The sequence below is a fragment of the Dama dama genome, chromosome 5 (assembly GCF_033118175.1).
Source record: "Dama dama isolate Ldn47 chromosome 5, ASM3311817v1, whole genome shotgun sequence".
Classification (NCBI taxonomy): domain Eukaryota; kingdom Metazoa; phylum Chordata; class Mammalia; order Artiodactyla; family Cervidae; genus Dama; species Dama dama.
In genome coordinates, this window is record NC_083685.1 from 100,343,800 (window position 1) to 100,366,339 (window position 22,540).

At 44.4% G+C, this 22,540-nt stretch overlaps 1 protein-coding gene across 1 annotated transcript in view; it reads left to right on the top strand.

The window, feature by feature from the left end:
- DNAH9 (dynein axonemal heavy chain 9) overlaps positions 1 to 22,540 on the top strand; it is a 290,174-nt gene that overhangs the window by 136,173 nt on the left and 131,461 nt on the right. Inside the window, exons 34-38 of the mRNA XM_061141084.1 lie at positions 2,351 to 2,459; positions 3,616 to 3,763; positions 4,466 to 4,640; positions 10,555 to 10,728; positions 11,484 to 11,691. Of these exons, the coding sequence (XP_060997067.1) occupies positions 2,351 to 2,459; positions 3,616 to 3,763; positions 4,466 to 4,640; positions 10,555 to 10,728; positions 11,484 to 11,691 (814 nt within the window). The remainder of the gene's footprint in view (positions 1 to 2,350; positions 2,460 to 3,615; positions 3,764 to 4,465; positions 4,641 to 10,554; positions 10,729 to 11,483; positions 11,692 to 22,540) is intronic.

A 22,540-nucleotide genomic window follows, 5' to 3' on the forward strand; every position in this document is an offset into this window, starting at 1 on the left:
CCACAGTAGGGCTGGCCTTGAGGGAGGAATTATTACTGGTGTCTTTTTTAATTTGGGGGGGCTTTATTGCGATAGAGTTGACATATAACATTGTTATAATTGATTTAAAACATTGTATATGTTTAAGGTGTACGACCTGATGATTTGAAATACTTGTATATTGCAAAATGATTACCATAATAAGGTTGGTTGACAACTCCATCACTTCCCATAATTACCTTTGTGTGTGCCTGGTGAGAACTCCTAATATTTATTCTTTTTAAATTTTTTTAAATTGGAGTACAGTATGGAAACTCCTTAAAAAAAAAAAAAACTAGAAGTAGAACTACCCTATGACTCAACAATCCCACTTCTGGGCATATACCCTGATAAAACCATAATTGAAAGAGATGCATATACACCAATGTTCACTGCAACACTTCTTACAATAGCTCGGACCTGGAAGCAATCTAGATATCCACTGACAAGATGAATGGAAACAGAAATTGTGATACATATACGCAATGGAATATTACTCAGCTATAAAAAAGAATGCATTTGAGTCAGTCCCAATGAGGTAGATGGACCTAGAGTAAAGTAAGTCAGAAAGAGAAAGACAAATATCGTATATTAACTCATGCATATGAAATCTAGAAAGATGGTACTAAGATTTATTCTTTCAGCAGCTTTCAAGTACACAGTACAGTATTGTTAACTATAGTCACCATGTCTTACATTACTTATTCATCTTATAACTGGGATGTTTATAATTGCCCACCCAATACCCCCATCCCTGGCAACCACCAATTTACTCTCTGTTTATATGAGTTGTTTTTTTTTTAAGATTCCATACATAAGTGAGATTATCTATTATTTGCCTTTCTCTGTCTGACATTTCATGTACTGTAATGCTCTCCAGGCCATCCATACAGATAGCAGGATTTCCTTCTTTTTATGGCTGAGTAGTATTCCATTCTGTGTGTGTGTGTGTGTGTGTGTGACATCTTCTTTATCCATTCATCCATTGACAGACACGTAGGTTGTTTCCACATCTTGGCTGTTGTAAATAGCACTCTGGTGAGCACGGGATGCAGGTAACTCTTCAAGATCCTGATTTCAGCTACCTGTAAATGGCAACCCACTCCAGTATTCTTGCCTGGAAAACTCCACGGACAGAGGATCCTGGCAGGCTACAGTCCATGGGGTTGCAGGAATTGGACACAACTGAGTGACTTTCACTTTCACGTAATCTTTAACAGGTGTCTCAGAACTGATTCATCCCATACAATAACTTTCAGTTATTCCAAAGCCACTGCTGTCACTCACATGTTTTTGGCATTGTTGTAATTTCCTTTAGAACCTTCCACATGTAGATCAATTCAGTATTTAGAGCTGCAAAGAATCTTAAATCATTTACTCAAGTCTTTTTTTTTAAGGGATTTTTTCCCTTTGTTTATAAATAAAGGAAACTGATGATCAGAAACATTCTGAGCCTGTCAAGTATCCTCAGCGGTGGTCAATATTTATCATGGAGAGGGTGTTTTATTTTTTTTATAAACATTGAAAACTGGCTGCCTATAAAGAGACTGTAAAGTTGGTAGCACTTGTTTGGAAAGCACACCCAGATTAGAGGTTTTAGGATGGCTTTAACATGTACGGAACATACTCTTCCAGAGGAAGCCCTTTAAAAGAAACAGTAGTTACATGAAAACTGAGCTCTTTTCCTTTAATTATCTAATTTTTTTTAATATGGTCTGTTGTTGTTATTGTTCATTCACTAAGTCGTGTCTGACTCTTTGAGACCCCATGAACTGGAGTATACCAGGCTTCTCTGTCCTTCATTATCTCCCAGAGCTTGTTCAAACTCATGTCCATTGAATCAGTGATGCCATCTGATCATCTCATCCTCCTTCACCCCTTTCTCCTCCTGCCCTCAATCTTTCCCAGGATCAGAGTATTTTCCAATGAGTTGGCTCTTCATATCATGTAGCCAAAGTACTGGAGCTTCAGCTTCAGCATCAGTCCTTCCAATGAATATTCAGGACTGATTTACTTTAGGATTGACTGGTTTGATCTCCTTGTTGTCCAAGGGACTCTCAGGAGTCTTCTCCAGCACCTCAGTTCAAAAGCATCAATATGGTCCAGTTCATTCAAATCACTGACATCACTTAACTTTTCAGATAGCTTATTTCCTGACCCAGTACCCAGGGATGGTGATCAAGGGGCTACAGAAGGAGAGACAGAGGACTTTGTAGAAACTTTCAAAGATACTTATAATCATAATGCCTATCAGGAATAAAAGCCAAACTCCCCTGAGCTGGCCTCGAACCCTAACTCCTCCCTGCCTGCTGCGCCCCTCCCCCGTGTCCAGGTGCTGACCCTGGCGAGCAACGAGAGGATCCCTCTGAATCCCACCATGAGGCTTCTCTTTGAGATCAGCCACCTGCGCACGGCCACGCCAGCCACTGTCTCCAGAGCAGGTATGGGCCGCGAGACGGAACAGCCGCACCCCTGCTCAGCTGAAAACAGGTGCCTCTAGTGATACCTGTTTGGCTGGCTCTGACCAAAGCTCCAAACAGGAGTCAGACATTGACCATCCAAAATTCTGGCCTAATCATCATCCCAAATCCATACCCACGAAAGTGAGCCAGTGTTCTGCAGCCAGGATCATGTGAGTTTCTCGATTCAGAAATGTTTACAGTAAGATAAAAAGGAATAGCCCCTGAGCTGGACAACTACTGTCTTCTGCACAGAAATGCCTTGAATTAGGCTACTTTCCAGCCGGTTCTAGCTTCCATGGAGGCTAGTGAAGATGACTGAGCATTAGAAGTTCTCATTACATCTTGGTGCAAAATGACTTTATACCTTAACTTTCCTGGTTAGGACATGGACTTATCCTTTTGAGGGGTTTCTCTAGTGTCTCAGTGATGAAGAATCTGCCTGCCAATGCAGGAGACGTGGGCTTGACCCTTGGATCAGGAAGATCCATTGGAGGAGAAAATGGCAACCCACTCTAGTATTCTTGTCTGGAGAATTCCATGGACAGAGGAGCTTGGCAGGATACAGTCCATGGGGTCACAAAAGAGCCAGACATGACTGAGCAACTAACCAATATCCTTTTGGGGGCCACCATGAATGTGCACACTTCCTCACCATGACAAGTATTGCTAATCAATCACAGTCTTCTTTCCTCCTGAGCCTGGATCTGGCCTCAGGATTCTTCTCAACACTGCTGTCCATCAGCTATTATGAGGCCATCAGAGCTGATCCCAATAGCAAACCCTCTCAGATTTCAGCCAGATCTCTGTTATTTTCTTTTTCAAGACTTTTTGGAGGGGGGGGGCTGTGGACCATTTTTAAAGTCTTTATTGAATTTGTTACAATATTGCTTCTGTTTTATGTTTCGGCTTTTTGGCCACAAGACATGTAGGATCTTAGTTCCCTGACCAGGAATCGAACCTGCACCCCTGTACTGGAAGACAAAGTCTCAACCACTGGACTCCCAGGGAAGCCCCTTTGTTCTTTTCAAGGCCAGTCTTCTGTACATTTTTTTTTTAACAGAGAAAATAACTCTGGGGTGAAGAATATCCTGAGCTCTATGGACATGTCACTAAGTTATATTCTCTATGCTCCCAGGGATCCTGTATATTAACCCGGCAGACCTGGGCTGGAACCCTCCTGTGAGCAGCTGGATCGACAGGAGAGAGATCCAGACAGAGAGAGCCAACCTAACCATCCTGTTTGACAAGTACCTTCCGACCTGCTTAGATGCGCTCAGAACCAGGTAGGCCAAACAGTGAGGAAGGCGAAAAATTAAAGCAGTGACAAAGAGCCTGTTGGCTCATAGCTGGTGTCCTGCTGATGTTCTGTCCTGTCCCCAAAGTCAGACGTCCCCAGGCAGTCCCCTACAAGTGTGGCGGACGGCAGAGGGAACATACATTAGGATGGAGCTGAGATGCCTGTTGGCAGTCCAGGCAGGAAGAGAGGTGAGTGAAGAGAAGGGAGATTTAAAGAGCCTTCTGTGAGTGCTATACAGGTGTATCTGGAGGAAGGTGCAAGTTGTAGTTGTTGTTCAGTTGCTAAGTTGTGTCCGATTCTTTGCAACCCCATAGACTGTAGCCCGCTAGGCTTCTCTGTCCTTGGGATTTCCCAAACAAGAATAGAGTGGGTAGCCATGCCCTCCTCCAGGGGTTCTTCCCAACCCAGGGATCGAACTCATCTCTCCTGCATTGGCAGACAAGTTCTTTACCCCTGAGCCAGCTGGGAACCTAGACGGTTTGCTTATCAGCCACCCTGGGCCTCTATCATACCAAAGCTTTTGCTGCTGCAAAGCCACATGGACTTGTCAAATCCTTTACCCTCTAAGCGACCAGGGAAGCCCCTGTCAAATCCACAGACACCAGCAAGTTTCCATAGTTGTCCAACAGCACCACTAGGATGGAATAATCCAGTGTTTTAGAATATATCTGGGTCTCTCTCTCTTCAGATTTAAGAAGATAATTCCAATCCCAGAGCAGAGCACAGTCCAGATGCTGTGCCACCTTCTTGAGTGTCTGCTGACCGAGGAGGACATCCCTGCAGACTGCCCCAAGGACACCTACGAGCTTTACTTTGTGTTTGCTGCCATCTGGGCTTTTGGTGGAGCACTGGTCCAGGACCAGGTAAGAGGGTGTGTGCTGAGGCTAACACCCACACTAACCAGCCAAGATTTGGTAGACAGAACAGCTAAATGTGAGAATTAACATGGGGCCATCAAACCATTTAGTTAGGTCTCCCTGATTCTGCTAAAGACGTCAGTCTCCTTAGGAGGGCTTCGTGTAGAGAGACAGATGAGACCGAGCTGTGTTTTGTTGCTTTTTGACTTGGTGAATGTATCCCTAATTTCCTGGACAGTTGCTGATTGAATTTGAAAAACTAGAGGTGTGAATACCTTACTTAGAAAGATGTGTGTTTTAGGTAGGATGTGCTATGCTATAGAGGCTTGAGTAGGAAGAATCCCTTCTTTTAAAACCTTCTAGAACAAGCATGTACCACTTTATACCAACCATCTTCATCACCCCTGAAACACAGAGCTGTCCATAGACGGCTTTTGCTGTTGTTCAGTTGCTAAGTCATTTTTGACTCTTGCGACCCCATGGACTGCAGGAGGACACCATGCTCCCCTGTCCTCCACTGTCTCCGGGAGCTTGCTCAAATTCATGTCCATTGAGTCAGTGATGCCATCTAACCATCTCATCATCTGTCACTTTCTTGGCCTCCTGCCCTCAATCTTTCCCAGCATCAGGGTCTTCTCCATTGAGTTGACTCTTCCAATCAGGTGGCCAAAATATTGGAGCTTCAGCTTCAACATCAGTCCTTCCAGTGAATATTCAGGGTTGATCTCCTTTAGGATGGACTGGTTTGATCTCCTTGCAGTCCAAGGGACTCTCAAGAGTCTTCTCCAGCACCACAGTTTGAAGGCATCAACTCTTCATCACTCAGCCTTCTTTGTGGAAGAAGAACCATAGAATGTTAGACCAAAGGTTAATCGACATCTATGAGTAGAAAAACAAAGTAGTATTTATCTCATGGTGTTTACTGCTGTGGTTTCAGGCTGTTTGGCATCCTCTTCTCTAAGCTTTGTGTATTCCCAACCTTTTACTTTACTGAGTTTTCTCCAAATAAAAGATACTTTACCTGGAAACAACATAATTGAGGTTAGGCAGACCAGTCTTTTACAACCGACTCTAGCCACCAGGGTAGCTTAGCAGTAGAGAATACACCTGCCAGTGCTGGAGACACGGGATTGGTCTCTGGGCTGGGGAGATCCCCTGGAGAAGGAAATGGCTATCCACTCCGGTCTTCTTGCCTGGAGAATTCCTGGGCAGAGGAGCCTGGTGGACTATAGTCCACAGGGGTCACAAAGAATCAGACACGACTCAGTGACTGAGCATGTACTAGCTACCAGGCAGCATCCTATAGAGGCTGAGAATGTGGACTCTGGATTTGAATTCTGACTCTGCCACTTGTTACCTGGGGACCCTGGTAACTTAACATCTCTCTACCTTAATCTCATTACTGGTACAAAGAGTTAGAAAAATTGACCAAGTGTCAGGTATCTTTATCCCGATACCCCAAACATTGGGTACAAAGGCAGTGAAAGTGATAATAGTGGTACCCATTTCCTAGGATAGATGTAAGGATTAAATGAAGGGATGCTGTTCTAACTGTCCACATGTAAAACTCCTAGAATACTGCTTATTATTAATGTTCTCCTACTTAGGGCTTCCCAGGTGGTGCTGGTGGTACCTACCTGTCAATGCAGAAGACGCAAGAGACACGGGTTTGATCCCTGGGTCAGGAAGATCCCCTGGAAAATAGCATGGCAACCCACTCCAGTATTCTTGCCTGGAGAATCCCATGGATAGAGAAGCCTGGCAGGCTACAATCCCTAGGGTTGTAGAGAGTCAGACATGACTGAAGCGACTTAGCACACGTGCACCATAAAAATTCAGTTTTATAGCAAGTATCTGATGCTTTTCTCACCACAGGGGAGTAAGCCAAGCTGCAGTTTTTGAAAAGTTATGATTTACTCTTTCTGGTCTGGGTTGATTATGGGCTTTTCCAAAGAAAAAGGTAGGGGCTTCCCTGGTGACACAGTGGATAAGAACCCACCTGCCAAGGCAGGGGACTTGGGTTCGATTCCTGATCCAGAAAGATCCCACAACCTAGCTCCTACACCATGACTACTGAGTCTGTATTCTAGTGCCCGCGAGCGGCAACCACTGAGCCCAGGTTCCTGGAGCCCGTGCCCTGCGACAAGAGAAGGCACCGCAATGAGAAGCCTGCGTAACCCCCACTCACCACAACTAGAGAAAAGCCCACATACAGCAACGAAGACCCAGCACAGCCATAATGAAATAAATAAATAACTTTTAAAAGATGCAGACCCTGACGTTTCGGCTGCTGAAATGTCAGCAACCACTGCTGAGCTCCTCTCTTACACTGGTGCTGAGCAGACCGTGGGGTATCAGGATAAAGACACTTGGTCAATTTTTTCTATCTCTATGTGGAAAAATTTAAATCCACTCAGCTCTTTTTAAAAGCCCAAGAGAAAGCCTCCCTCCAGGCGTCCCAGGCTCTGGAGCACTTGGAGCTGTCGGCGGCCGTGCTGGCCCTGGGGGGTGGAGGGGGGCAGAGCACACAGGAGAAAGCTTTCAGCAGCAGGGATGTCCGAGACCCCCTCGCAGCCTGCTTTCAAGCCGAACACAAAATAGCGCTGTAAATAGGAAAGTATGAAGGTAGCCGGAATATTCACATCAGGAACACCAATGATGCTTATATTGAAAAAGCTGTTATTAACGCATAGCAGAATATAATACAAAGCACAGCCCATACCTGGGTAGACATTCCAATAAAAAGAGGGAGTGGGCAGGTGGATCCAGGCTAAATACTTTGCAGCAATCACAGGAAATTATCTCTCAGAAGCAAATGCTTCTCGGCACCCTATTGGGCACCTGGGTTCAACTCCCAATTCTTTTCTTTAAAAAATAAATAAATAAACTTTTTATTTTATATTGGAGTACAGCTGATTAACAATGTTTTGATAGTTTCAGGCTAAGTAAAGGGACTCAGTCACACATATACATGTATCCATTCTCCCCCAAACTCCCCTCCCATCCAGTCTGCCGCCTAACACTGAACACAGTTGCTTGTGCTGTACAGTCAGTCCTTGTTGGTTATCCATTTTAAATATAGCAGTGTGTACATGTCCATTCCAAACTCCCTCACTGTCCCTTCGCCCACCACCATTCTTTCCCCTGACTCCCAATTCTGCCATATGCTGCTAGAATGTAACCAATGAGCTTTTGCTTTTTCACGCATAAAATAGGAGTGATTTTCAGTAGCCAGGCTGACTGAGAGCATCATGAAGATCAAACGAGGTGATACTGTGTTTCCAGACTCGGCTACCTTGCACCACACTGTATGTCAGCCTTCCTGTTGTCAGGTTCAAAGGGCAGGAAGGTGACCAGAGACTCGTCAGAATCTAAAGGAGCTGGAGTTCAAAAGGAGCCCCTTCACTGAGGTCATTCAAAGGGCAGAGACACTCAAAGAGTCAAACTGAGAAAAGGCCGCTGGATGGCTCGGCAGAGGTGACCTTGTCTTTCTAGCGTCCAGTTAGAGTAGAAGGTTAGGCCCAGCACCAGGCTTCAGGAAGCCAGACAGTGCAGCCTGTGAATGGCTTGGCTGAGAAACAGACCAGGTAGCTCCAAGTGGAATTGAGAGTGAAGGAAGAGGGTCCACCACCAACCTCCTTCTTTCTAGAGCTGGTCTGTGTCTTGGATTCTCCATATAAACCTAAAATCTGGTTTTCTTTAGGAAGCCAAAGGTCTTCAAGAATTTTTTTATCTAAAGGTAGACAGCTGTTATGTTTTCATGAATAAATACTGTCAGCCAGAAAACAGTTGCTGTCAGGTAAAACACATTTTTTAAGCTTTGTTTCATATTTTCTTTTCACTTAGTTTTTATGGGGAATGGTTTTACAGTAGCACTCTTAGTTCTGCTTAGGTGATTTAGGGGGAAGCCCTCTTTTCCATAGTGTAATTCCATTTAAGAGGTTGTCTAAAAATCGTTTTAATTCATAGGAAGATTTTAATATCTGAGAGTACTCAAACTAAGGATGTAAAATTACTGTGTGTGCGTGTGTTAGTTGCTCAGTCGTGTCTGATTCTGTGACCTCATGGACTGTAGCTTGCCAGGATCCTCTGTCCATGGGATTCTGCAGGCCAAGAAGACTGGAGTGGATAGCCATTCTCTTCTCCTCGGGATCTTCCCAACCCAGGGATCAAACCTGGGTCTCCCGCATTGCAGGCAGATTTTTTACCATCTGAGCCCCCAGGGAAGCCCATAAATTTCCCATACCTTCCTATTATGATGAAAAACCACAGAAAGCACAACCCTTGAAATCATATAACACTGGTTATTTCTATTTTTTTGCACCTATTTTAAATTCTGTTAGTGTATTTACTTCATTGTAAATATCTTTGAGGGTACCTTTGCATTTTGCTTTTGACCTTCGTTCTACAGTTTGGATGTCAACACCTTCCCTAAAAAGCACCAGTATGTTAAGTTCCGATGTCATGATCCCAATCGGGGTTATTCATCTTTAATCTCATTTTCAGTCTCTATGTTCAGCAGTGTTTTTAATAAAGAATTACAGAGGAAAAAAAAGAATTTCATCCAAGGGTCAAAGATTGGGATTTTTTCTCCCTAACGTTTCTGATTGCAGAGGACAGATATTAGGAAGATACATTGTCCCCTTAATCTAAATTCACATCAGAATAAGAAGAGCAAACAAACCTGTCCTTAGAGCCTGTTTCCATTCTGTTTTTAAGGTGCAAGAATTCAATCCTATTTACTGAGTAGACAAAGTCACGGTCATTTCTTCCAAGTTCAGATTCATTGTCATGCGCCCAGCTCCCTAGCCTGTCCTGCTCCGCAGAAACGTTTCCTAAAATGCCCACTCTGAACCTTCTCCATCTTTAGGATTTTTCCTAGGTCTGTGTGTTCAAAGAGTGGGTTGGCTCCCCAAGAAGGTAGCCAGTAGCAGTGGGCGTTTGTGTGTGCATGTGTGGGTGTGTTGTGGGGAGGGTGCGTGTTACATTTCGGTCTGAAAGAAATAGCCCGAGTACTCAGGTGCACAACCCTATCTTAGGTGCTCATTCTGCAATATGTGTGTCTGTCTATTCCTTCTGTCTGAAAGACCTGTATAGCTTTGTCTCCGCTGCCCTTAGATTTGAGGATTTTAGCTCTGGAAGGAAATTCAGAAATACTCTTTTCTAGAATCCACATTTTATAGATGAGGAAACTGTGGCATGAAAAGACGTGATTTGCTGGTGGTTATGTACGCCACTCCCCTGCTGAGATTCTTACCGCTGTTTCTTCTGGTACCCCCCAGGTGTCTACAGTCACATTTTATTTTTTAAAGATTTTTTTTTTTAATGTGGACCATTTATAAAGTCTTTATTGAAGGTGTTACAATATTGTTTCTGTTTGATATTTGGGGTTTTTTGGCCAAGAGGTGTGTGGGATCTCAGCTCCCTGACCAGGGATCAACCCCGAACCCCCTGTATTAGAAGGTGACGTCTTAACCACTGGACCACCAGGGAAGTTCTAACAAGCACCATTTTATTCCTTCTGTCCCCGATTGCCGTCTGGACATGGCTCAGCGTCTCGGGAGTCGAGGGGGATGTGGTGGATGGGTCTCTGAGAGTTCCTGGCTGCACTTGCCTTCCTTGGGGTCTCCGGCTCCCTCTCTCCGCTGTGTTCTTACACCTCCTTCCCTCTCTCCCCTCCACCTGCCAGGGCTCTGAGATGCGCCAGGCCGGGGTGACCCAGCCCCGTGGTCAAGCAGGTGCACGCATACACACTCCAGAGCAGCCCCCGCTTAGCTGGGCCTTGTCTGGGCTGGTCCTTGGGGGACAGGGCGGAGCCGGCTGTGCCCCCGGCCCTGACCTTCTGCCTGATGCAGGGCAGCCTGTCCAGGCTTCTCGTGCTCTGCGGAGCCTTGACTCCTGACTTGCTTTTTTTGGGCAGCTCGTGGACCACCGGGCAGAGTTCAGCAAATGGTGGCTCAGTGAGTTCAAGACCATCAAGTTTCCCTCCCAAGGAACCATCTTTGACTATTACATAGACCCAGAGACCAAGAAATTCGAGCCTTGGTCCAGGCTCATCCCGCAGTTTGAATTTGACCCTGAGACACCTCTGCAGGTGAGTGTGGCTGAGCAGCGACCAGGGATATGTAATGTCCCCAGAATCTGCGGTGGCTCTTGTGGCAGCCCCTAATGGATTCCCAAAAGGTTTGACCTCATTAAGAATTAGCTACTTTTCTTTTCAGAGGAAATTAGAGGTTGAGTAGAGTCATGCATGTGTGTGTGCTAATTTGTGTCAGTCCGACTCTTTGCCACCCTATGGACTATAGCCTGCTAGGCTCCTCTGACTATGAGATTTTCCAGGCAAGAATACTGGATGGGTTGCCATATCCTCCTCCAGGGGATCTTCCCGACCCAGGGATCGAACCTGTGTCTCTTATGTCTCCTTCATTGCAGGCAGGTTCTTTACTGCTGAACCACCAGGAAAGCCCTCAGCAAAGTCCTAAAATCTCCCCAAGCCTAGGTAACTTAATTAGTAGGACCCCCTGCAGGCATCCTGAGACTAGGTGGAGGAGGGGGGTGGGGATGACCAGGCTGAAGGCTTTAAAATACAATCCAGAGGCCTCAGGGAGGCAGACGGCGCTAGCAGAGGAGGATGGGCGTGCCCTCTACCCACAGCAAGAGTTACCGGGAGGGTCTCTCTGGGTGACAGGGGGCCCTCCAGCCTGCAGTGGTGAGCCTCCCAACCCCAGCGCCGGCGATTCCCTCTCCTGAAATGCCCCAGGGTGCTCTGACAGCATGTGAGTCTCCCACGAGCTCCCAGTTCGCTCCTCCTGTCTCCCACCACCCCCGCCCATCTCCCCCTGACCCCAGGCCAGCCTGGTGCACACCGGCGAGACCATATGCCTCTGCTACTTCCTGGAGCGGCTCCTGGCGCGGCGGCGGCCGGTCATGCTGGTGGGAACGGCGGGCACGGGCAAGTCGGTGCTGGTGGGGGCGACGCTGGCCAGCCTGGACCCCGAGGCGTACCTGGTGAAAAACGTGCCCTGCAACTACTACACCACATCAGCTATGCTGCAGGGTGAGTGTCAGTGCATCAGTAACCAGGCGAGTCGGCTGGCTGCTCACCGCTTACACAATAGGGTACACACTCCCCAACCAGGGAAGAGAAAGGGGCCTTGAATCAAAGTGCCAGCAATCTGGGGAGATGGTGGATTCAGCATCTCCCAAAAAAACATTTCCCAAGATGCTGCTCCGCGGTGAAAATGTTTAGAAAGAAACAAATCATCTCAGTTAATCACTGAGATGGGGGTGGGGGAGGTCAGAGTCGTAGCCATCCCCCCACTGCATGCAGGCTTGTCAACTCCAGAGGTCTTCTTCTAGACCAGGGATCGCCAGCCTCCAGGATCTAATGCCTGATGATCTGAGGTGGAACTGATGTAATAATAATAGAAATAAAGTGCACAGTACATGTAATGCACCGGAATCAATGCAAAACCATCCTCCACCCCTCAGTCTGTGGGAAAATCATCTTCCAGGAAACCAGTCCCTGGTGCCAAAAAGGTTGAGGACTGCTGCTCTAGACATCTTGTTCACGCAGTTTGATTTATTTGCAAGATGACTGAAGAGGAATCTTGGGAGAGGTTTAGTCATCTGTTAATTCAGTTCAGTTCAGTCTTTCAGTTGAGTCTAACTCTTTGTGACCCCATGGACGGCAGCACGCCAGGCTTCCTTGTCCTTCACCAACTCCCAGAGTTTGCTCAAACTCATGTCCATCGAGTTGGTGATGCCATCCCACCATCTCATCTTCTGTTGTCCCCTTCTCCTCCTGCCTTCAATCTTTCCCAGCATCAGGGTCTTTTCCAATGAGCCAGTTGTTTGCATCCTTTGGCCAAAGTATTAGAGCTTCAGCCTCAGCGTAAGTCCTTCCAATGAGTATTCAGGACTGATTTCCTTTAGGATTGACTGGTTTGATCTTGCAGTCCAAGGGCTCTCAAGAGTCTTCTCCAACACCGTAGTTCAAAAGCATCAATTTTCGGCACTCAGCTTTCTTTATGGTCCAATTCTCACATCCATACCTGACTACTGGAAAAACCATAGCTTTGACTATATGGACCTTTATCAGCAAAGTAATGTCTTTGCTTTTTAATATGTTGTCTAAACTGGTCATAGCTTTTCTTCCAAGGAGCAATCAATCTATTAATTGCTTATTTGCCATTTCTACTTCTTTGATCTATGGGAAGAACTGGCAAGTTAGGCCAGCTATTGTGGGATGAAAGGATTTGAAAGGTGTGCTCAGGTCAAAGGCAAGTAGAGCATGGGGGTGCCTGGTTTAAAAAGTGAGTTACAGTATGTGTTTGTGTGTGAATTGCTCAGTCATGTCCAACTTTTTGTGACCCCATGGACTGTAGTGTTCCAGGCTAGTTACACTATAGCTTCACTAAAGTGACAAGAAAAGGGGCTTCCTGCTGAGGGCGATTCCCTGCAAGGAGCTGCTCATATAAAGGTCCCAGGGGCATGGAGGAGGGGACCACATCCTGATGTCCTCCACTCTGAGCTGGGACGGAGGTCAGGCACCTCCCCAGCTGACTCCCCTCCCACTCCTCTCTTGCCTGTCCCCTCCCCCATCTGTCCCTCTCTCCACACCTTAGCAAGGTCCCCTTTCCCATCCTTTCTTTCTCCTGAAGTGCCTCCCTGGCTGCTGAACTCCTCCAGGGCAGGTCAGTGCCTTGATGACAAAGAAAACAGAAAACCCACTGAAAGATTTCCACGGGCTTATAGACTCCTGGCACCAGAAAGGTCTCTAGAGGTCATTTCATGTACCCCTCATACCTTATACGTGGGGGAGCTGAGGCTCAGGTACAAGTACATGGCTGCCTAAGATCACCATGGTGTGACTAGGCTGGTGTGGCCCTTGAGTCTGCTGGGGACACAGAGCATGCATTTCACAGGGCATTTACGTGTTGGGCTCCCGAGAGGACGGGGCCCTCAGGGATCCCAAGGGTCACTGCATATGTCTCCCCTACCCCAGCCACTTTCTCCTTGACCTTCACTTATTGTCGAGTCTCCTTTTGTGTAGAAACACTCCTCACACTGACCCTAGAAGCAGCCTCCTTTTGAAAAAGTGCTGAAGTCAGCGTCCCAAGAGGAGGTTAGTGGCCGGGCTGGGTAGAAACCCCCCTCTCACTCCTCACACCAGAACAGCCTCGCCCCACCCTCTGGAGTCTTAGCCACTGGATCACCAGGGAGGTCGCCAAATCATTTAATCTTGTACAAACCTGTGAAGTATAAGTCCTTTTATCATCCCCATGTCGTAGATGAGAAAACCAAGGCACAGTGAAGTTAAATAAGCTCCTCGAGGCTACTCAGTAAGTGGCGGAGCCACGGTTAGGATCCAGAGGGTCTGACTTCAGAGCCTGTGCCCTTAACCACTAGGCTAGACCTCCTTCCCTGAAAATAAAGCTCTTTGGAAATTGAAATAAATATTAGATAATATTAGTCTTATTACTAACGACACTATTTGAGTCTAGAAAGATTATTTTCTAGAATCCTATTATAATGATTTTATAATGTAAAAAGTACTTTGACTAGACAGTAAAAATTCATTGCCAAGAAAAAAGAGATGAGTATCGTATCCTTGATTCTGAAAAATGCCAGATTCCCTTACTTGAAAATTCCCATCCATCACTTTAGTCACAGTCCAAACAAGTTTGTTCATTTGGCTTCTTAGCTGAAAGCATTTCAGAAGTAACAAGATGGCAGGAGGAAGGGTGCTTAGCAGTTATAAAAGTTGGAACAAGAAAGCTGCTATCTCAGGGGAAATAGAAAACGTAAAAAGGAGATGCAGGAACCCACAGGGCGGCTGTTCTGACATCAGACAAGAAGCGAATTGCCCCGCCCACAGCAGGAGTCCATGTCTCTGTTCTGTTTTTGGCCATGTGGCATGCAGGATCTTAATTATCTGACCAGAGATCAAATCCACACCCTCTGCAGTGTAAGCACAGAATCTTAACCACTGGACCTCCAGGGTTGCCCTCCATCACTCTTTCTGAAGCCCAGGTTTGTGTTTAAGACCGTATGGAATTACGTTGAATGTGATGTGGTACAGTCTGCTTTAAAGGGCAGGCAGTAAACCCAGACAGATGTGCAGAATGAGTGTTTATAAGGTAATGAATGTAATGATGGCAAAAGACAGGAAATAGTCCAGTTATCCATAGGATAGACTGCTAAGCACTATTACAAAGAATGAGGACATTCTGTGTGAATTAAGCTGGCTCCATTTCTAAAATCTTTGTCAAGTGAGAAAAACACGATACAGAACAGTGTGTATAGTATGCTCCAAATTATGTCTTGTTTAAAAAGAGACATATAAAACTTTGCATACATATACACTCGCACATCTATGCTTATACATCCTAAGTATATCTCCGGGGGGACGCGCAAGCAACAGCAGTTGCCCTTGGCAAAGGGAACTGGATGCTAAGAGTGGGGATGGAGAATGACTTAAACTTTTTTAAAATTATGAAATATTTCAAGTATGTGGAAAAGTACAGACAAGAGTATAACAGATGCCCATGTACCCACCACCCAGACTTCACAGATGTTAACATTTCTGTCATCTTGCTATGGATCTTAGCATTTTAAGTGCAGCTAACACACCACCCACAAGTCCTTCCCCCATCATGCCCTTGGAAACCAGACTAGGACCACTACAGCTGATGTGCCATCATTCCCAAGTTACGCTTTTGATAGATGTATGTAGCCATGGAATACATGATGTTGTTGTTTGTATTTAAATTTTAAATATGTATCATATTATAACTTCCTTTGGTAACTTGCTTTTCTCATCCTTGTCTGTTTTAATGTGTGTGAAGTGCTTCTTCACTGGTTTTCACTGCTGCATAGAATTCCCTTGTGTGACTAAATCACAGCTCATTTACCCATTCTCCTACTAAAATGCAACATAATTTTTCAACATTTTCCATTTATAAAATACTTTTTTGGTTATAATTGACATATAATACATGGTATGCATTAAAGCACACAGTCCAATAAGTTTTTAAATATTTACCCACTGTGAAACCATCACTATGATTGAAATAATGTACACTGCATTGCCTTGAGAGTCCCTCACCTCCCTTGGTAGTCCCTCCCTCCCTCCCAACACCCCTCAGCCGTCCTCTCTGTCTAAGGCCACCACTGATCTGTTTCTGTCACTGCAGGTTAGTTTGCAATTTCTAGAATTTTATATAATGGAATCGTCATACAATAGCCCTCTTTTTTTTGGTCTAGCTCCTTTCACTCAGCTTGATTTTGAGGTTTACTCATGTTGTTGAGGGTACAACAGTTTATTCTTTTCATTCCTGAATAGCAAGACAAAATATGTAAAACACTCAGAATGATTCCTAGCGTACAATAAATGCTCAGTAAATGGAAGCTGTTATTCTAACAACATTAAAATCCTTCCCAAATTTAAGTTATCAGTATTATACAAAAATCCCTGAGCCCCAACTGCCAAAACAAAAGGAGCATGAGTAAACCCCTTTTGGTTGAAAAAAGACATTTAGCATAAGCTATGCTAAAACAAAAATAATGTTTTTGGAAAAAATGTTCCAGCTTACAAATGGGCAATAACTTCACCCAGCAGGTCAATTCACTGAGGTCTCCAGAGGAGTGTTTTACAGCTCACTCATCCTGCTAGTCCATCGGATGCCATTTTTCTCAAATCAGATGTTCTTTTATAGAGAAGGCAGCTGCTTGATATTCCCTGCATCTTTCCTCTCTTATTGCTTCCAGTTCTGGGGTCTCCATTGAGTACTTTTCTAAACAGATTCAAAACTCCTTCAAATGCAAACTCGGCTTGTGTTTCAAGGCATTCACATTGCTCATCAGTGTGGATAGCACATGCTTTACTTGAAGTTTTTACTATGGCAAGCCCCTGTATTATTAGTAATGCTTTTGACCGCAAGCAGCAGACAGCATATTAAAAAGAAACATCAGTCTGCCTACAATGGTCCGTATAGTCAAAACTATGCTTTTTCCAGTAGTCATGTGGATATGAGAGTTGGCCCATAAAGAAGGCTGAGTGCCCAAGAATTGATGCTTTCATCTCATGCTAGGGAAGACTCTTGAGAGTCTCTTGGACTGCCAGGAGATCAAATCAGTCAGTCCTAAAGGAAATCAACCCTGAATACTCATTGAAAGGACTGATGCTGAGGTTGAAGCTCCAATTCTTTGGCCACCTGTGTGCTGCAATCCATGTGGTTGCAAACATGACTGAGCAACTGAACAATGACAAGCAGAAAATCAGATAATGACACAGAGATTTTTTTCATGCAACAAGAAGTCTTGAGGTAGGTAGTTGCTAATGCTACATCAATGGTTCAATGCTATTGACGCTATAATATCTATTATTCTCTTAGATGCTTCCTCAGGGTAGCAGAGTCTCTGCTGCTCCAGCCATCACATCTGCATTCCAAATGGAAAAAAAAAAAAAGATAAAGGGAAGAGTTAGTGCCCTTGTCAGGAAATGATAGCTCTCCAGGAATCCCACTGATTTATGTGTCTGTTCAAAATTGTGTCACATGGCCAGTCTAGCTAGAACATAACTAAGGAGAAGGAAGACGGAAATGATGTCCATCACGGATCTGATGACAGTCTATTTTTACAGAATGAGAAAATGAGGCTTAGAGGTCTTAAGTGACTTCCCTCAAAGTTGCACAGTGATTTAATAGCCAAGCTGTCTTATTTCATTGAGCTACTGTGTCCATCCACTTTGATAAGTCGTGCATCTACATTTCCATAAGAGAATGTCAACTTTTCTTCCATTTGTCTAATATCTGGAGCAAATGTCTCTGCCTTTGACAGTAAGTAAAAGAGGTCCTTCACTTGTTCAGTGAAACTCTCAGACTTAACCTGACCACTTGCCAGCAGCTGTACCAATCGCAGTTAATCACCCTGGCATCTTCGCTGAGGAGGCGGATCTGTGTCCCTCCAGCTGCTCTAAACACCACAGACCCAGGGCCATTGCTTCCTTTCCCTTCACTGAGTTATCATCTAATGATCCACTCTTGGGTGTTGTTGAAGGTTAGGATGATCAAAAATAATTTAAATTTTTAAAAAATACCTCCTGTAAAAATCTAGGTTGAAGACTATGCCCACTTTGCAGCCCGATACACCTTTTATAAGTTTCCAGGATACATGCCTTTTAGAATTGAGTGCCTAAAATTAGTTTTCCTACAAAAGTAGAGATGGATTTGTATCAGTGATCTGGGATGGCATGGCTACTGTAATTAAACACAGATTGAGTTTTAAGCTTTCAAAGAGCCAGTTCATAAAGGACAGTGTGACCATTCTTATTTCATTACAGTAACTATATCACCATGATTAGTGGCTCAAATAAGTTTCTTCTACTATATAGTTTGGAATCTCTCTTAGTCTTTTTCAATTAGTCTGAAATAGCTTAAGTCTTTCCTCATTCATTTTGGAAATATAAGTGATTTTTAAGAACTAAAGGAATTTGCAATGACCCATCGACAGGACAGTTTAGAAAGAGAAAAAGAGGAGTAAAGAACTGGGTCACGGCATCGATGGGCTTATATTTGCAGTGCGATGGGAGTGAGCCAAAGCAATGTTCGTCACAGTGCTGAATTCTCCTGACATCCAGCTGCGACTTGAAGTATTAGCTCAACAAATATTTGAGTGCATAATTACACTAATTAGATGGGAGCTCGGGTGTCTGAGTCCTTGTGTAAAACAAACCCATCACCTGTTCATTGAAAGTTTAAAGCTGGACGAGACCTTGAAAGATCTGATCAAACTCTCGACCTCAAAGGAGCATTACATTATCAGATGGACAGCTTTCAGCACTTGCCTGAATATCTTCCAAAAAGGAGATGCTGTGAGGTGCTTAGTGGCTCAGTCACATCCAACTCTTTGCAATCCCATGGATTGTAGCCTGCCAGGCTCCTCTGTCCATGGGGATTCTCCAAGCATGAATATTGGAGTGGGTTGCCATGCCCTTCTCCAGGGGATCTTTCCAAACCAGGGGTCGAACCCAGGTCTCCTGCATTGCAGGCAGATTCTTTAATGTCTGAGCCCCCAGGGAAGCACAAGAATGGATAGGCTATGGGAATACATGTAAATCCATGGCTGATTCATATCAATGTATGACAAAACCCACTGGAAAAAAAAAAAAATAAAAAAAAAAAAAAAGAATGGATAGGCTACTGAAATGGGTAGCCTAGCCCTTCTCCAGGGGATCTTCCCGACCCAGGAATCAACCAGGATCTCCCACATTGCAAGTGAATTCTTTACCAGCTGAGCCACCAGGGAAGTCCAAAAGGAGATGACACAGAATTAAATCATCAAAGACTTACCATCTAGTAGGCAAGATGCTCTACTTCGAATGGGGATTCAAAACATAAAGAAATTGAAAACAACACGTTTAAGACTATAGGGAAACCATCCCATAAATTTTAGCACCTCCAAATTATGGAATGCAATGCAGCAATTAAAAATCATGTTATAGTAGGTTAGGTATTATCATATAAAAAGGTTTATAATACATGAAGTGAAAAACAACATACACAGGCAGAATATACAGTATAATTTCTATTTTGTAAAGGAAAAAAATCTAACAGAGCAAATACACTAGAGTGAAATAGACCAAAATATTGAAAGTTATGCTTACTGCTAGGTGATAGAATTATGGGCAATTTTCATTTTCATCATTATGATTCTCTATGCTTTCCAATCTTTATATAATGAGTATGTATTATTTTATAATCATGCAAAACTTGTTATTTTTTGAAAGAACAAATGAAGAGCCCTTACAATATAACTAAAATGTCTTAACATGTGAAAATTTGGATAATACTAAGGAAAAAGAGTTCAAACACAGAAATACAAATCAGGTCAATGCAAAGTGAAGACATGATTAATTATTAATGATCTCTGTCAAAAAAAACATGGTCAGGCAGCACAGTTAACTAAAGCAGGGATTTCTGAAGGACGGGAGCCAGGTCGTAGTAAGGTTTCAGAAGCAGTGTGCTGTGGTGGGTACATAGTTGCCATAGTCAGGCAGACCTGGGTTAGAATCCTGACTTTGTCCTCAGTAGCTGGATGACTTTGAATAAAGTCCCTTTATTTCCCTAAAGCACAGTTTTCTCTTTTGTTGTGAGATATTTTTAAAGGTGATGATAATGCATGCTAGGGGTGCTCTGAAGGCTCAGTGATATGGTGCATGTCACGTCCTCCACACAGACCCAGGTCCCTAGTGATGCCCAGCAAATGAATGGGCTGCAGGGCTCTGGTGCTCAGAGCCTGGAGGAATCCTGGGATGAGTGAGAAGGGCTCACAAGGTCTCTCTTCCCCAGGCATGCGAAAGAAGCATTGGGATCAATATCAAGAGCCCTGGGTTCTAATTCCAGCACTGCATTTAGCCCATGTCAGCCTCTGTTTCCTTAGTTACAAAGGGAGTATGAGAAACCTTTCTTTGCCTATTCATGGAGTTTGTTATCATATTAAGCCATGTATTCATTCATTCTTTAATCAGTTTTTGAATACCTTCCTTTGTGATAAATAATATCCTAGGTGCTGGGGTTATGACAATGAGGAAAACAGAGAAAGATTCCTGGCCTTTTGGAGTTTATAATATGGAGGGACTGAAATAATAAATAAGACAAGTAAGTAAGATATACAGCATATTAAGTGGTAATAAGTGTTAATGGAGGAAAATGAAGCTGGGGCCAGGAATAGGAGGTTGGGGGGGGGGCGCTTTAATTTGGGCTCAAGTGCCAGGGAAGGGCTTCTTAAGAAGATGGCATTTGAGTAAGTAAATGCCTGATGGAAGTGAGGGGGCAAACTTCTGGCATTTAGGAGAAAAGACTGCAGACAGAGGAAGCAGCCAGAGCAAAGACGCCATGGCCATGGGTGACTCGTGAGTCAGAAACAGGATGGTTGGAGCAGAGGGAGTGAAGGCAGGAGCAGTGGGAGAGAAAAACCAACATGGGAGGTTTACCCTGGTAACCAGACAGGCTTTTGCTCCAAGTGAGATGGTACGCCACTGGGGGTTTTAAGCATGGGACTGGCACAGTCTGATTTACATCTTCCAAGGATACCTCTGCCTGCTGTCTTGAGAACGCAGCACGGGAATCTAAGGGCAAAAGCAGGAAGATCGTTTGGGAGGATGTCACGGACACCAGGTGTGAGAGTCAGTGGACGAGGATGGCAGCAGTGTTGCTGTTTACCCACTCAGTTGTGTCTGACTCTTTGCGACCCCATGGACTGCAGCACGCCAGGCTTCCCTGTCCTTCACCGTCTCCTGGAGCTTGCTCAAACTCATGTCCATTGAGTCAGTGATGTCATCCAACCATCTCATCCTCTGTCGCCCCCTTCTCCTCCTGCCTTCAATCTTTCCCAGCATCAGGGTCTTTTCCGTGAGTCAGATCTTTCCATCAGGTGGCCAAAGGATTGAACTTCAGCTTCAGCATCTGTCCTTCCAATGAATATTCAGGGTTGATTTCCTTTAGGATTGATTGGTTTAATCTCCTTGCAGTCCTAAAGACACTCAAGAATCTTCTCCAGCATCACAGTTCAAAAGCATCAATTCTTCGGCACTCAGCCTTCTTTATGGTCCAACTCTCTCATCCATATAATACTGGAAAAACCATAGCTTCGACTATACTGACCTTTGTAAGAAAAGTGATGTTTCTGCTTTTGAATACGCTGTCTAGGTTTGTCATAGCTTTCCTTCCAAGGAGCAGATGTCTTCCACTTCTGTTCTTCCAGTTCTGCCTGGAAGCAGAACTCACTGCTGTTTCATTCTAGGTAAGACTTGGAGCAGAGGTCAGCCAAGAAGGGATCCAGTGTGTGTGCCTCTCCTGGGGAGGCCTCTCTTTTCTTAATCATCCTTTTGAGATAATCTGGTGTATTCCAAGCCCACTTCTTGCTAACTGACATGCTTTTCTCCTCAACAGTCCTGAAGTAGCATAAAAAGCTTGATCAACCCAAATTACAGGGTCTGCTTAATTCCAGGAGTTGATTTGAATATCATTGCTTCAGGAGGAGGAGAAACAAGTCTTCCCAAGGAGAGAATTTCCTATTAGAAGGACTGTTCACAGAAGCGTGTCCTTGGCAGCCCATTAATTATATTTCATTTTGACAGATCTTGTATATAGTTGTTATGTCTTAAGGGGGGTAGGAAGGTGTTGGGTGATTAATTGGTCGATAGTATATGTTAATTGCATGCTAATTAAATTTAAATTTAATTCCTATTTGGAACACTTAATTTAACTCAGGACCAGAAAATTAGAATATTCAAGCTTCTTAAAGGAACATGTCTTTCTATCTGTCACCTTCATATGTCTGTTGACACTTCCTCCTTGTTTACAAACTTGTTTTTCAAGAAAAGGGATGAGATGGTTCTTAGAGCCTCTAGCTGCAATAGTATTGGTTCTTGCAGTACATAAATATCTAATTGGTTTATTGAAAAAAAATACATATATATATATATATACCCTGTTACTTAGATTTGCTCTAAACACGTTCTGTCAGGCTGGGAATATGTACTCTTTGATTCCTTCCCTCCGGCTGGATAATTGAAGAAGCAGCTCTGGGACAGAGTCTGTACTTAGTTTCTGGAAAGGCACTGAGATGCTCCGCTACCCCAAGGCAGGGGGGTGGGGCATTCATGATACTGGGGGCTTCTGGGAAATTCTCTGGGGCTGTTGTTTCTTCTCTCCCTCAGGGAAAACCCCGGGGTGGCGGGGCACTCTGAGAACACTGTTGACAAAATATCCAGTATTTCCTCTTTTACAGTCCAGGGGTGGAAGGGGCCTCCTTCCAGTTCTGAGATGGGGAACCACATCCTTCGTCTCCTCTTCTGTCATAGGTAGAGAAGGGGTGTGTGTGTGTGTGTGTGTGTGTGT